At 35.2% G+C, this 14,008-nt stretch overlaps 1 protein-coding gene and 1 non-coding gene across 2 annotated transcripts; both read left to right on the forward strand.

The window, feature by feature from the left end:
• The first annotated feature begins 707 nt into the window (after positions 1 to 707).
• LOC132553227 (uncharacterized transporter slc-17.2-like) lies at positions 708 to 13,737 on the forward strand. Its single transcript, XM_060217457.1, has 13 exons — positions 708 to 723; positions 1,516 to 1,742; positions 2,914 to 3,147; positions 4,181 to 4,268; positions 4,679 to 4,774; positions 5,092 to 5,222; positions 5,784 to 5,933; positions 7,550 to 7,682; positions 9,288 to 9,438; positions 10,050 to 10,140; positions 10,727 to 10,943; positions 12,435 to 12,482; positions 13,670 to 13,737. The coding sequence occupies exons 1-13, from the start codon at positions 708 to 710 to the stop codon at positions 13,735 to 13,737; spliced, it is 1,650 nt and encodes a 549-aa protein (XP_060073440.1).
• Trnal-uag (transfer RNA leucine (anticodon UAG)) lies at positions 11,695 to 11,775 on the forward strand. The gene has a single exon. It is a non-coding gene; the product is annotated as a tRNA-Leu (tRNA).
• Positions 13,738 to 14,008: the final 271 nt, after the last annotated feature.

The raw sequence follows: 14,008 nt of genomic DNA on the forward strand, positions 1-14,008 counted from the left end.
TGAATTGATCAAGAAAACCGCCGCTCCTATGAACCCAGCAAAAACCAAAACGGTTTCATGATTTATCCGCGACTGTCCATGTTTTTGCAAGTTCACTGGTAATACATTTTGTGTACGTTGATGAATTTGTATCCAGGACTACTAACATAACATTAATTTTATGACCTTTCACACCTTCTGTAAAATAAAATCGTTATAATCGTGACTAATTTCCCCAAGGATGTAGAATAGAAAGTTTAATTATAAAAAAAAATAACAAAAAAAAAAAGTCTTTACGTTCTTTCGTTGTAGATATTCTAACGTGATAAGGAATTGGAAGGCATTTGCACACCATACTATTGGAACATAGCATGATCGTGTACCATTGAAATTAGTTAATTGTACTATGAGTATTTGTTTCCTAATTCAGCCACTCTTTCATAGAAAATATACGGAATGAAATAATAATGATATATACATATGCAGCCATCTGTGATGTATGCTGGTAAATAGTTTCAACTATAGGAATGTACAGCCTACATCGATAGTCGATATTCGTATACAAGTCGACTTGAAGGTCGTTTTGAACAATATATTACAATGTAGTGGTGACTTGCATAAACTTTCAAAACATGTTTATGGATTGTCATGTCCAGTGTAAAAACCTTCCACCTGATGACTGACGAAGCATAAAAGATCAGTCTTAGGATTACATTCACATTTTAAGGATGGTTCCTGATGCAGGTAAGTTTTTGTATTATTTCATATTTACATTAAATCGAGCAAAAGTAATTATCAAACCATCCTTAATTTCTTAGCGATACAGCCTTCAATTATTCATGACAATTTTAAGTAGAAATTAACTGCAGTATTCATTACTAAGATATGTTACCGGGCATGCAGTTCCTTTTCAGTTACAAGCCTTATGTATAGAAATGAGTGAACAAGATAATCATTATTAATACTTTTGTAATTGTAAGCTAACCAGTAATATCTATTTGTATATTAGAGTTTATTGGTGATTTAGAGACCTATAATATGTTTACCATCTAGTCCCACTATTTTCGACATTATTATTCTTCTATTGATTGTGTTATAAGAACTTCCATTCTATCGACATTACAAACCTTATAACCTCTTTGATGCGTTTTAGTCTATGCTTGTATTTGCAACATAGCAATACTTGTTTGTGATAACTCTAATGGAAATATGTTACCAATCATCATGATAACTCTCCACCGATTTCCTTACCCATGTAAACGAGTTCTGAAGGCTGGGTTATATTGGCATTCATACACCTTTTATAGAACTATCATGAGGTATCTTGCAACATACATGAGAGGAATGTCGATACGAATACGGTCTCACGAAGGTTGTTTCCTGTGGTGACGAGGGCATTTTATAGTACTGTCACAGTCAAATTTGACCTAATTGATAAATTTAAATAGGATTTGAAATCTTTGCCTTCTACTTATTCTTGGTATGTTTTCATTACATTCATCCTGGGTGTAAATAAACAAATGACGATTTTTTCAGATAATATTCCGCTGATCAATGACGACAGCAGAGAACACAAAGTTACATTGAAGGAAAGACTAACATCATGCAGATGGCACGTTGGATATGTGACATGCTTAACACTGGCATGTACCATGCTTCTGCGTATAAATATGAGCATGGTCGTTGTGTGCATGAATCCCCCAAATATGACTTCACTTGTCGTTGTCAATGGAACAAATTACACAGTTGTGGATGATTATATGGTAATAAGTATCTCTAAATTGTCTCTCCCGATATACAATACTGAAGAATAACGGATCATTTGTACTTTTGATTTCTAATGGTTTGAATTGTTTCAAGTCAGGAGGGTGTAATGTTGATCAAATTGGTTGGCTAATCGCATCTGAAGTAATGAAATTCGGTGAGTGCTTGTGTTTCCATGAGGCTGTGCTATGTTTATGTAAACCAATGTGATTACGCGAAACTGATGCTAGCTTTACAGTAACGCCGTTATATTGGCTCAAGACCATCAACCGGTAATCAACATACAGCGATCCAAATGGAAATAACATTAAACAAACTAAGATAAAAGACAAAAGCTTAAAATCTTAAATGGTTATATTATCACAAAATATTAGAATGGTACATCATAGTCTATTGCATAGACCAACATCTTTCAGGTAACCTAGAATTTTTACAAAACTCAACAGTTTCAAAAGAGTTTTTATACTTGTAATGTTACGATAAAGACATTCTCGAGTAGACAGAAGGTCAATGCACTCCAATAAAAAAAATGTTAAACGGTGAATGACTCATCGCACCATATGCTACGAGGGTTATATTCGCCTTTCATCATTAATAAATGTGTAAGGTATGTATGGTCCATCGGAGACGGGCAAGGACAACGTCGGCTGGGTGATTGTCTCTATTGTATGGAGACCATTCTCCGATAATATGTTTTGCGGAGTTGTTGGTATATATATTCCATTCCTCATGCCACTTACCTTTTAAAATTTATTTAATAAATGGTTTAAAATCATTAAAATGAAGTTGGAAAACAAAAAGGTGGTAGCGATAAAGCCTAGGTTGATAAAAGATGTTGGGAAGTTTTATGGTCGCCATAGTGATCATATTGAACGATATGAAGCTTGACAGATTTGCTATATTAAACCTTATTTTGATTAAAGAACACAAAAAGCGTGCAGTTCTATCTATAACACTCCATATATTCCCTAGTTTAAATACATTACAGTATTTTCTTTGTCGATGAGCCAATAAGAATACAATTTTGTATCTAGTTCTGGTTCTGTTACTACTCATCAGACGTGTAGTCTCGAATAATCTTTCTTAAAACACGGACATTCAAATGAAACTCGTTAGTTCAATTCATTTGTTGCAAATATTCAAATTTTGTTCTTTTCTCAACTGATTTAGAAATATTACGTCGAATGGGATAGTACTATGGAAGGTCTACTCATTTCCGGAAACTACATAGGCCAGATGATAACAGCTCTTGTCCTCGGAACAATGTCTGGGCGGTACAGCAGCAAATACATCATTGCCAGCATGATATCCGTCATGGCTGTATCGTCAGTGTTAACACCTGCTTTTGTTTTTGTCAGTGACTACATCGTTCTTGTCCTACGAATAATTGTAGGCATGGCAACGGTTAGTATACTTAGATATGTTCCATTTCAGTATACTTAAGTTTGTTTTCCTTAAGAATTTGACTTCCTTTTAGTTTTAGACATTTGTACCCGTTTCATGGTCGAAAAGGGAACTTCGCAAACATCCTTTCTCAACTTTTGCCAAATGTATTTCTTGGCGTTTGCATTAAGATCTCGTCACTAGAGGGATACCATTATTACTTTCCAGTAACATTGTAAAATAAAGTCTTACCATCCGATCCAGAGGCACTGATTGGATCTTCTTCAAATGTGATATACGGTTTCTCAAGGTAATAAATTATCCAACGTCGATACTTTCCAGAAAACAAGTGGCTATTCTGGATTTTGAAAGGGATCGTACCGGTATTGATTTATGCACTGCATGAACCTTTCTAGAAGTTCATTGTTCGAAGATTTCAATTATGAGAGGGATCTGAAAAAATACCAGCAGATTTGTCGCCATCATTTTTGAAAGTTAAAGTTAGATTTGTTCGAATTCAATTTTTTAAAAGTCCATACAATGACCGGCCCTAGTAGTGCCTGAAATTTGGCGAAATAAAGCTGATAGGTGACCATCTGTATTTTAAAGGATATAATATTATTAATTCAGCTGTTTATGCAAAAAAGGTATTTTATATCAAAGAGAGCGGAAAAGGAGAAGTTTGTTTGCTTTGGTTTTTTTCCCCTTTCGTTTATGTACTTGCCAACTTTGAAGGGTCAACAATAGAGATATTGCTGTGGCTGTACTTCAAGACAAAGACAAATCCGTGTTTGTTTCCATTCGATTTAAGATCAGTTCAAGATGGCCGGGAAGTACTTGATAATCCATGTTTTAGTATTAATGAGTCTAGACTGCGTGTCCATATTATAACCCGCCGTAGGTAGTTCTCTTCGTAAGATATTGACATTAATTCCACCTTTTAAATAATTAATTCTCTATTTACATCCGAAAAACACCATGTGAATTTGAAAGTTATTTTGGCATAATGTCCACAACATAATTCACATTGCAAGTTTGTATATTTTACCTAAAGTCCGGATTGGAGCCATGCGCGACTCAGCTACTTTCTAACTGGGCGCCACTTAACGAAAGGGCTCAAATGATGGTTCTTGTAGAAACAGGTATGTATGAGAAGAGGAAAAATATGCACGTCGGTTTATAGACACTGCTGTTCACTCCCTGTATCTTCAAACTTTTCATGAATTAACATTTCCTTTTCGTACTTTTCAACAAATCGCAACTTTAAACAACTATGAAATTAGTGATTTGATCATTTGTTAAACATGAAAATAACAATTTATGACCAGATTTAAGTATTAAAAGGGCACGACAAGGGCTCGATTCGCCCGATCGTTTGTTTCCGTTCATTTCGGCGAATGTAGAGTTGTGCTGGGGTGAATCAATGTCCCTTTGTCTGATGTACAACAGATTGTAGGAGAAATTGGGGATAAATCCGTTAAAACAATTATATATCAAGTTTAGTCAATATTAAATACATCTAAATATAGTTGATGATTTTTCATTTTCCTAGCGCGGAGTTTAGGAGGAATGATGAATTATATCCTCGCAGGATTGCTTTGCTCCATTCCATTGTTTGGAGGCTGGCCATTCATTTTCTTCGTCTTTAGTATGTACGAATCTCTATCATTTGACACATATTTTCATAACGTATACTTGCTTAAGATAAGAGGTTGTTTCTTTCAATCTATATATCTACCAAAAGGCTTTGAAACATTTGTCGACTGTGTACTTATACATTCTATGTGGCCTTGTAGTCAATAATTTATTCCTTTAGTTATTTAAACTCTATTTTCAATTGTTGTTTTGTTGTCCGTTCTATCCAATGACAAAATGACTCAGTTCTGTCGCGTTCTACACCAAGTCAAAACAGCTAAGCAACACCAATTTGTATGACTGCTTTCTTTCATTTTCTTTTGTGAAAAGGTGGACTTAATCTGTTGGTATTGATTTTATGGGCTTGTCTGGTTTATGATGCTCCAAGTATTCACCCCAGGATATCGACTACAGAAAAGAATTACATACACTTACACAAGGCCTCTGTTGCACAGAACAAGGTACGATGGTCTTGAAAATACTCCATCTGGCGCAATGATGTATCAGATGACTTCATGAATATAAGGATTTTTCAGTGAAAAGAGGACAGTGCATTTCATTCTTCTGTATAGAATCACCGTGAATTCTTCAATGTTTTTGATTTAGAGAATATCTCCAAATATAATGTTGGTCATGCTGGTGAGGTAGCGTTTTATGACGGTAGGTTGAAATACAGTAGAATGGCTTCATCTTTCATATAGGCATCACTGCATTCGTGAAATCATATATCCCATGAAAATTAGTCGTATTTTACATCGATTTAATAAACGTATCGTTAAATACAGTTATATTTTAAAGTCTACACCGTATGAACCGTTTTCTAATTCCATATGTACACCTCACTAACGCCTCTGTTATGTATTACGTTTATTGTTATAATAAATAACTCGAGGGGGGAGGGGGAAACACGTCAAAATCCTGCTATGACCTCTTGCTACGTATTACTCATCCTTCAGGAAAACACTTTAAGTGGGGGCAAGTATTGTTGTTAATTTATTAGAAATAACATTTTGTTTTCCCAGACATTGCATATCCCGTGGTTGCAAGTGATATCGTCAAAGGCTGTGTGGGGATGTGTGCTTGGATTTCTAACTTATGGATTTCTTTTTATTAGCCTTGCCATTTGTCTACCATTGTATTTTGAACAAGTACTGGAGCTCGATTCGACGTTGGTACGTAATTCACTTATTATCGACATTAACAGCTGTTAGCTGATTAGCCCCTGACGATATTGCGTTTCGTTCGTACGTATGTTATTTTATGTCATCTCTATAGCAGTTTCATTTCTCAACCGATTTTAATCACATATTGATCAATTATCACAATGTCTTGAACGACTTTGTGTTTCAGTGTAATAGGGTCAAAGTTGAGGTCACCTCGTGTCTTGATATACCAAAGTAAATAGAATATATTTATTTTAGTTTGAACTACAATTAAACGTAACTTGCTGTTTTACCCAGAACGGTATTCCGATGGCATCTCTGAAATTGAAAGGGCATATCCCTTGAGGCACAAGCGGAAGAATGTCCTTTTATTTTTATCTTGTACCAATCTACACTCGTTTAAACCATTGTACGTCTCTACGCATGTTCAACCTTCGCCTTTGTTTAATCCACATGACCGACAATTTGACGGAACTGATTTAACTCAAAAAGAAGCTTGTAATCATTAAAATTGACTTGGCTGGATATCTTGCTACCCCGTGCCTTAGTGACCAACTATCGGAAGACACGTCTTCATATGACCCTGAGAGTGAGGAGTTAGATTTATAAGCGGAGCAAGCATGTTCGTTCACGCGAGTGTGATTTAAATACATCGGGAATTACAATTATTACGGAATCTCAAATGTTGTGAGATACAGCGTATTCTTTGCTATTTCAAAATGCTATCTTATTAGCTATTCAAGACGTACTCTTACTGATGATGTTTTTTCTGAAAGGTTTGGCTTTAAACAGTCATTTAAAAGCAGAAACTCAAGATGTTTCCTCACAGCGTTTTTATGCTAACGTTGTCAGAGTATGGTGCAACACGAAATAATTCAAATTATATATTATTCCTATTTTTTCTTCATGACAAGACTTACTATTTTCGATAACCTTTTTAAAAATAAATGTCCGTCTTTGATAACAAATTGGAATATGTAATTTGAGGTGATTTTCCATGCACGATTCAATTGAACTTTACCGAGATTCCTCAATTAAACTACGGACAACTACCTTAGCAAACAGAAAACATAAAAAAATGTTCACGCTATCAACCGAATCACGCCGTCAAAAAAGTAGTTCACTGGTGAGATTTCTTCAAAACGTCATAAAAATACTATAGACAACAAAGTGTAGTAAAACACAAAAGGACAAGGTATTGAGTTGGAATACATTAAGTATTAAAGAACGTCTTACTTTGATTCAACGGAATATGTCATTGATGAAATGCATATTGGTAAACAATATACCAATTTAAATTATGTATTATTACCCGTTGTTAAAATATACTTGACGGTATTCTTTAAATATGGTCAAACTTTGAAACTGTATGATCCCGATTTTTGTAGGAAAAGCAAGACAAATGGTTGTAGTTTCATATTGTTGAACGTCCTAGGTGTCCCTATGAAAGCGAAATGTTTCATGTGTTGCATGCGTGTAGGGTAATTCAGCATTAACATTGTGAATGCACATTGGCAAATCTAATGGGGACCTATAACACCTTTAATAATACTGATTTTATCAATATATTGCATGGCATTTCAAAATATTTATTCAACAGAAAAGCACGCAAATTCCGATTTTAGAATGGTTTTGCATCGGCCCTTCCTTTCCTCGGGCGAATAGTTGGTGCCATCATCTTTGGTTATATAGCTGATTGGATCTTCTGTAAGCAATGGCTGTCCATTACAAACTTGAGGAAGGTGTTCCAGGTAACAGGTAGGAAGGGGGTATGTTCCCCGTTTACGCAGCTTTAAAATCAAGAAATCAGAATATCTACTACCATCCTTTGTCACTGTACTATTTATCCGTTGTTAAAAAAAAGCTGGTTATTATTTTCTAACTACGTGTGAATTCAAAGAAAGAAAAGAAGTTCGATAAGTGAATATAAGCACTGGACTGCTGTCAGATGGCATTCATGTACAGTCTAACCTGCATTAAACGGCCACTGTTGGGAAATTATGAAAGTGGCCTTTATAGAGAGGTGGCCTCTTAATTGAGGTTCCTTATTTTCGAACCCAAGTTGCGGCAATTTGAACATTGATATTTGAATACAGCTTAATAATAAGATATAAAACATCATCTGTTATTATTTATTATCTTGTTAACAAGTAATATGAAGACAGACCAATCTTTATTTTATGACACAACTATAAATACAAAAGAACAAAATTGAAAGGAAGGCATGTACAAGTTTTAATGAAGCTATTGAAAAAAGAGCGGATGTCCGATTGTTTCGAACGGCTGTCAATACATTAATTTGCTATCAGATTGTCAATCTCCATAAGACAAGACAGAATATCACATTTGCCACCCCCCCCCCCCCCCTCTGTATTGTAAACTTTTTCATTTTCATTATCCCAATTGGTAAAACTCTATCATCGCAGGTTGTGACATTTTCGTTGAAGTGATTTGCCATAATAGTGATAATATGCCTGTATTTTAAACCAGTGATGTAAATGAAATCAAACTCAATATAAAATGCATAGTGAATTGTGTTAACGTGTCAACAGCTGTTTTCTTTGTAGGAATGTTTATGTGGCGAGAAAACGTGACTCGCAGTCAGGAAAGCTTGTCAAATGACTTGTGGTCAAAACGGCCGTTTAAATGAGGTTCGAACGCGAGTTTGGGGACGAAAAGGGTGGCCGCTGGCCGCATTAGACAGGTGGCCGTTAAATTAGGTATCATTAATGTGTAAAAACGATTGGGAGGGTCTGAAAACGGCCGTTATAAGCAGGTGGCCGTCTAACTAAGGTAGCCGTTAAGACAGGTTACACTGTATTTATGATTGCCAACTGCTCAAGCATGAACCACAACCTCTTAAATTAATTTCGTTGTCTTGGTTATTTCTGTATGTATTTTTCATCAAGAAGATGTGTTAACGCATAATAACTAAATTATCAGATGTGATAGACCCTTGCCATTTGATCTGAAATATTACTATCATATAGAATTTTACATTTTAAAATCTTGTTTGAATGTTTTGCGATTTTATACACCTTAGCGACTTCATCTCAACGTCCTTGAAGTAGAAAATTAATCAAAGATCATATTACTAATTGGCAAGCACTTCCAGATAAATAACAGCTACTTTGGACAGAATATTCATCTTGAAATTAGAGTCAAACAATAATTAAACTGCATTAAACAACTGTTTAGTCCTTCTATGACTCAATAGTGATGATACGGGCCTACAATGTGAAGCCTACGAGAGCCTCTATTGAGCATATGAATGTGGCCAGTTCCATTTCTGATAGTTTCCGAGTACCAAAGTAATTAAAACGTGGCATGCAGGTTACGGCATTTAATATTCATATACTGAAGGATTGATTGGCTCTGCTCCATTCCTTATATGGATAACATATCTGGGAAAGGATGACGCAATTCTAGCAGTGGTCCTCATGGTCGTTTACTGGTTCATTCTCACTGCCATGAACTCTGGTTTTCGGGTCAACTTCGCAGACATCGCTCCAAGGTATTCAGTTTTATGTCTACAATGATTCATAATCATATCATAATCCTAACGATTTTATCAATGTCGGGGTAACCTTATGAACTTCATCACTGCTGGGACATATTGGGACAATGTGACTTCAAATGAACCTATTTTGAAAACTGATCTTTGTATGATATGAAGTTAGGCGTGTTTGATGTTCATTAGTTTGCTAGATGGTCTAGTCGTTGTATACCTTGTTCTTATTTGCGAATGTGACATTACTTACTTGGATTGAAGACTAACAGGGCATTGTTGATTAAGTTGAAGACGTTTACATTTGGGTACATCTTGTCTAAGCACCCTTATATCTTTCAGGAATCTTTGTATAGGTCATACATGTATCTTGCCCCAGTTTTAAAGAAAATGATCACTCAATTTTCGTCCAGCAAGTCACATTATCAAACTATTAATTCACTGTGACGGGGTCACAGCGTTCAAAGTATTGATTGCAATCACCAATCCTATCTCGCTTCTGTCCCTCTTAATATTAAAATTTACATTTATTTTGTAAAGGGAATTCATGTTAGAATATTTAATTTGTCTATAAGATATAATCTGTCAATATAATTCCACGTGTCTTTATTTGACAGATACGCTGGGTTGTTAAATGGAATATGCATGTGTCTAAATGGTTTCATATCGATATTTGTTCCCATTATTGTGACAGCAATTACTCCAAACGTGAGTATATCAAGCATTTTGTTGAAATAAGCCTTGAATATAATCAGAAATTGAATGCGTTATGGTACTTGGAAAATAAATTTAAAAAAATAAGTCAAATTTCATTCTAGGTGTCGAATTTGATATCTTTGGAGCATATCCAATAAAATATTTACATTTCAAGAAATGTTTTGTCCGATGAATGCTCGTACAGCTTCAAATCAGAGTTAAAGTTATCACTTTTCACATGATTAATCTGTCTTACCCCGATAACTATTGCACTTTTTGGTTGAAACTTCTTAAGGTATTTAAGGATAGCAGAATGAAAAGCAAAAGTATATAAAATATTGTACTCCCAAAGAAGCTTCACATAAATTTTGGTTGTATGCATTCAAGAGGAGTTTGCCTTTGAAGTCAAACCTCATCCCTCACCAAGTTTATGTTAGGACTCGACTACGCGCGTTAAAGACTTTATTTGATAGGAATTATTGTTCGATGAAAAATAAAACAATGACGGACGTTGTGTCTAAGTCCTCTTGCCGTAGGTGTGAAATAATGAATTCTGAATTGGACATCGAAAACAGGTTTGATTCGTTTTTGATTTTAGGGTACTAAAGAGGAATGGAGAGCTGTATTTTATGGCTGTGTCGGGGTGTCTGTGGTCGGAGCAGTTGTATTTGTTGTGTTAGCAAGTGGAGAGGAACAAGAATGGGCGAAAGATCAGACTTCTGATAGTAATTTGGCCATTACAGACGCCGGTAACAAGAGCATAGATTTTAATCCATCCACGACAACTGATGAGTCAGCGCCACTTACATTTAACAGTAAACCTGATTCATATGTTAAATCTGAGGTATAACACATAACCCATTCACGAATAAACATGTTGCTTTATTGAAAATGCACCAACTAACTTACGTTTTCATTTCACTGTTACTTTAACATCTAGGACCAAAAACTTCCCCGAAATATATTTCTTTATCGTTCCTTCTTCCAGGATGTTTCGGAACATGAAAAAGTCGAGTTGGTACTTTCAACCAAGAAAACAAACAACATTTTGTGTTGGTTTAGATAATTGCAGTAACCGACTATAAAAAAATACTTGCTACGGTAGACTGATATTACATCAACATTGAATTGATTTCTAGGATATTATCAATATTTGCATTATTTACACAAATCAAATAGAGGCTTATTTGATGATTACTGTTATTATTGTTTAACTGTTTATATATGTCGAATCCCGTGTGCTTGATATGTTTACGTTACAGCTCGCGCCGACACATCGTCACACATCCTTGGGTAAGGTCCCTTTAATACTGGCTATGTACATGATTCCCGATATGGTAATACGATGGATACTTCTAGTATTTATACAATAGATGTATGGACAATGATATGCTGGGTTTTTATCATTTTCACTAATGGTACACATTATATATCAGTTGTGTTTAGCATTTATTGAAATATTACGCGACATCCATTGATTATCCAAGATACTTAAAACTAGAGATAATACGAAACATAAGTTTCAAGAAAATATACGATTATCTATCTATAACTTTTCAAATCATGGGTAGCGTGGCCGAGCGGTCTAAGGCGCTGGTTTTAGGCACCAGTCTCATTGAGGCGTGGGTTCGAATCCCACCGCTGCCATTACACAAAGCTTTTATTTGATTTTATTCCGTTAAATAGAATCTCTAAACTTTGTCGACGTTACATATGATACCTGTGTGGGATAAATGAAATTTAGCTGATGAAACAAAGAATTTATCAAGCGACATACATGTACACATGAGGTAGGTGTAATGTATGATAAAAATAATTACATCATTATTACATTTTTAACGACCCGTCACCTCATAAAAAGTCATTTGGGCCATTTATCAGTGAAACGGCGATCGAAAAGGAAATAACATCAAATAAACTAAAAGGTGAAAGACAAATGCTAAAAATCTTAAATGGTTATATTATCACAAAATATTAAGATGGAAAGTCATATCTTATAATATAGACAAACATCATTCAGATAACCTGAAATTTTATCAATCTCATCAATATCAAAATAGGTCTTTAGACTTGTAACGCTACAAAAAAAAAAAAAAAAAAAAAACTGGAGTAGACAGAAGGTCAATGCAGTTCAGTAAGAATGTTTAACGGTGAATAGCTCATCACATCCTATGCACCGCAGATTATCATCGCCTTTCAACATATATGAATGCGGAAGGTAGGTATGGCCCATCCGAAAACGGGAAAGGACAACGTCGTCTCGCTCTGTAATATATGATATGATTTACCATTTTTATCTTTGACAGGATTAAAAGAAAATACAGACGGGAAATATCTGACGCGATACACAAGAGGTAGGTGGAATAAATAATATCAAGCTGAATATGAAACAAATTTATCAAGCGACATACGCCTAAGGTAGGTGTAATGTATTAGGATTAAATGGAAATAAACCAGGAAAATACACGATATACTTCTGAGGCATGTGTTAGTAGATGAGGATTATATGAAGATGAAACAAGGGGAATATCTGACGACAATCGTAATATGAATCAGGGTAAGGCGATTATGTTTGTATATTGTGACATCAGTAAGGATTTGACAGCGTCAGGTTCCAAGATACCATGCATAAACTATAAAAAGTATGGTAGTGATTGAAACTTACTTGTAATCAAAAGTCAGGGTACCACAAGGATCAGTCTTAAGACCACTTCTTTTCTTTTTATATATAACTGATTTACTGAAAATATCGCTGCTAACATTAAGAAATTTAAGAAATGTAATTGTTGATAATAACCAAGGCCAAGCAGTACAGGAACTAATAACAGACCAAACAAATTTTGATGAACGGGCAAATATATAGGATATTAAATCTACTCATTACAAAACTAATTCAGTTGCATTTCCGGAAAGCACAACACTCACTGCCCTCGATAAATTTTACAAATAATACATCATGGAAATAACATTCAGAATATTGTGATGAAAAAGCCTTCCATACACTCACTATTTTCCGCCATTTACATATCTCCATTTACACTTTATTTACTAGACCAATTCTTGTAAATGCAGACAAAGTATAGGGGTATTTGCACTTAACAGTCAAAAGCTTTGCGGCAGCAATTTAATCTGCTTCAGATTCTTATCTACAGACTGATCGCATGGAGATAACTAATTGCCGAAGTAGGGGTAGAGTTAAGGGGCAGACGTCCGCCCAGCCTCTCGTTACTGCCCCTTCACGTATTTTTGCTTACTTTAACAAATTGTGTCGTGTCCTGTTGAACCCGTGGTTTATGTTCATGAGGTATACCACTCGTGTATGTAGATATTGTGTAAGTTGTGTATTGTGTGAATTTCCTTGTAGTGACGTATATGATATAGATTGAACTGGTTGGTCTGATAGGAAAGGCCATTTATATGGCAAATAATAAGGACCCGATGGTTTGGAAACACAGCGTAGCGGAGGTATAAGTTCTCAAGGTATTGCTGGCAATAGTGATTTTAAGCAGTCATTCAACTTCAATCTTTATATCTTCCACAGATGGGCAGGTATTTGTGCAGCAGCTAGAGCTACTCGATGACATCTGGTCGCTGGTTGCAGGAAACTGAATCAGATCTATCATTGTGTTTACCTAGAATGTGATCAGCTCTAATATTAAAATTTAGATAGTATGTTAACATAACTAAATGCCGAATAATAATAGATAAATGATAATAATTGTCACAACAGCAAGATCTCCACATTGGAACAAAATTTTCGATTCTTCATTTCACAACCACAGGTATCAAGAGGGACATTAAGAGTGAAAGAAACAACACACAGGAAACAGCAAAAATTTAATATCCAAAGTATTTCAATGCAGATCTGTTTCAGTCTCTT

Source organism: Ylistrum balloti, unplaced genomic scaffold (assembly GCF_031769215.1).
Source record: "Ylistrum balloti isolate Yb309-2 unplaced genomic scaffold, AGI_CSIRO_Ybal_v1 Utg370312, whole genome shotgun sequence".
NCBI classification, from domain to species: domain Eukaryota; kingdom Metazoa; phylum Mollusca; class Bivalvia; order Pectinida; family Pectinidae; genus Ylistrum; species Ylistrum balloti.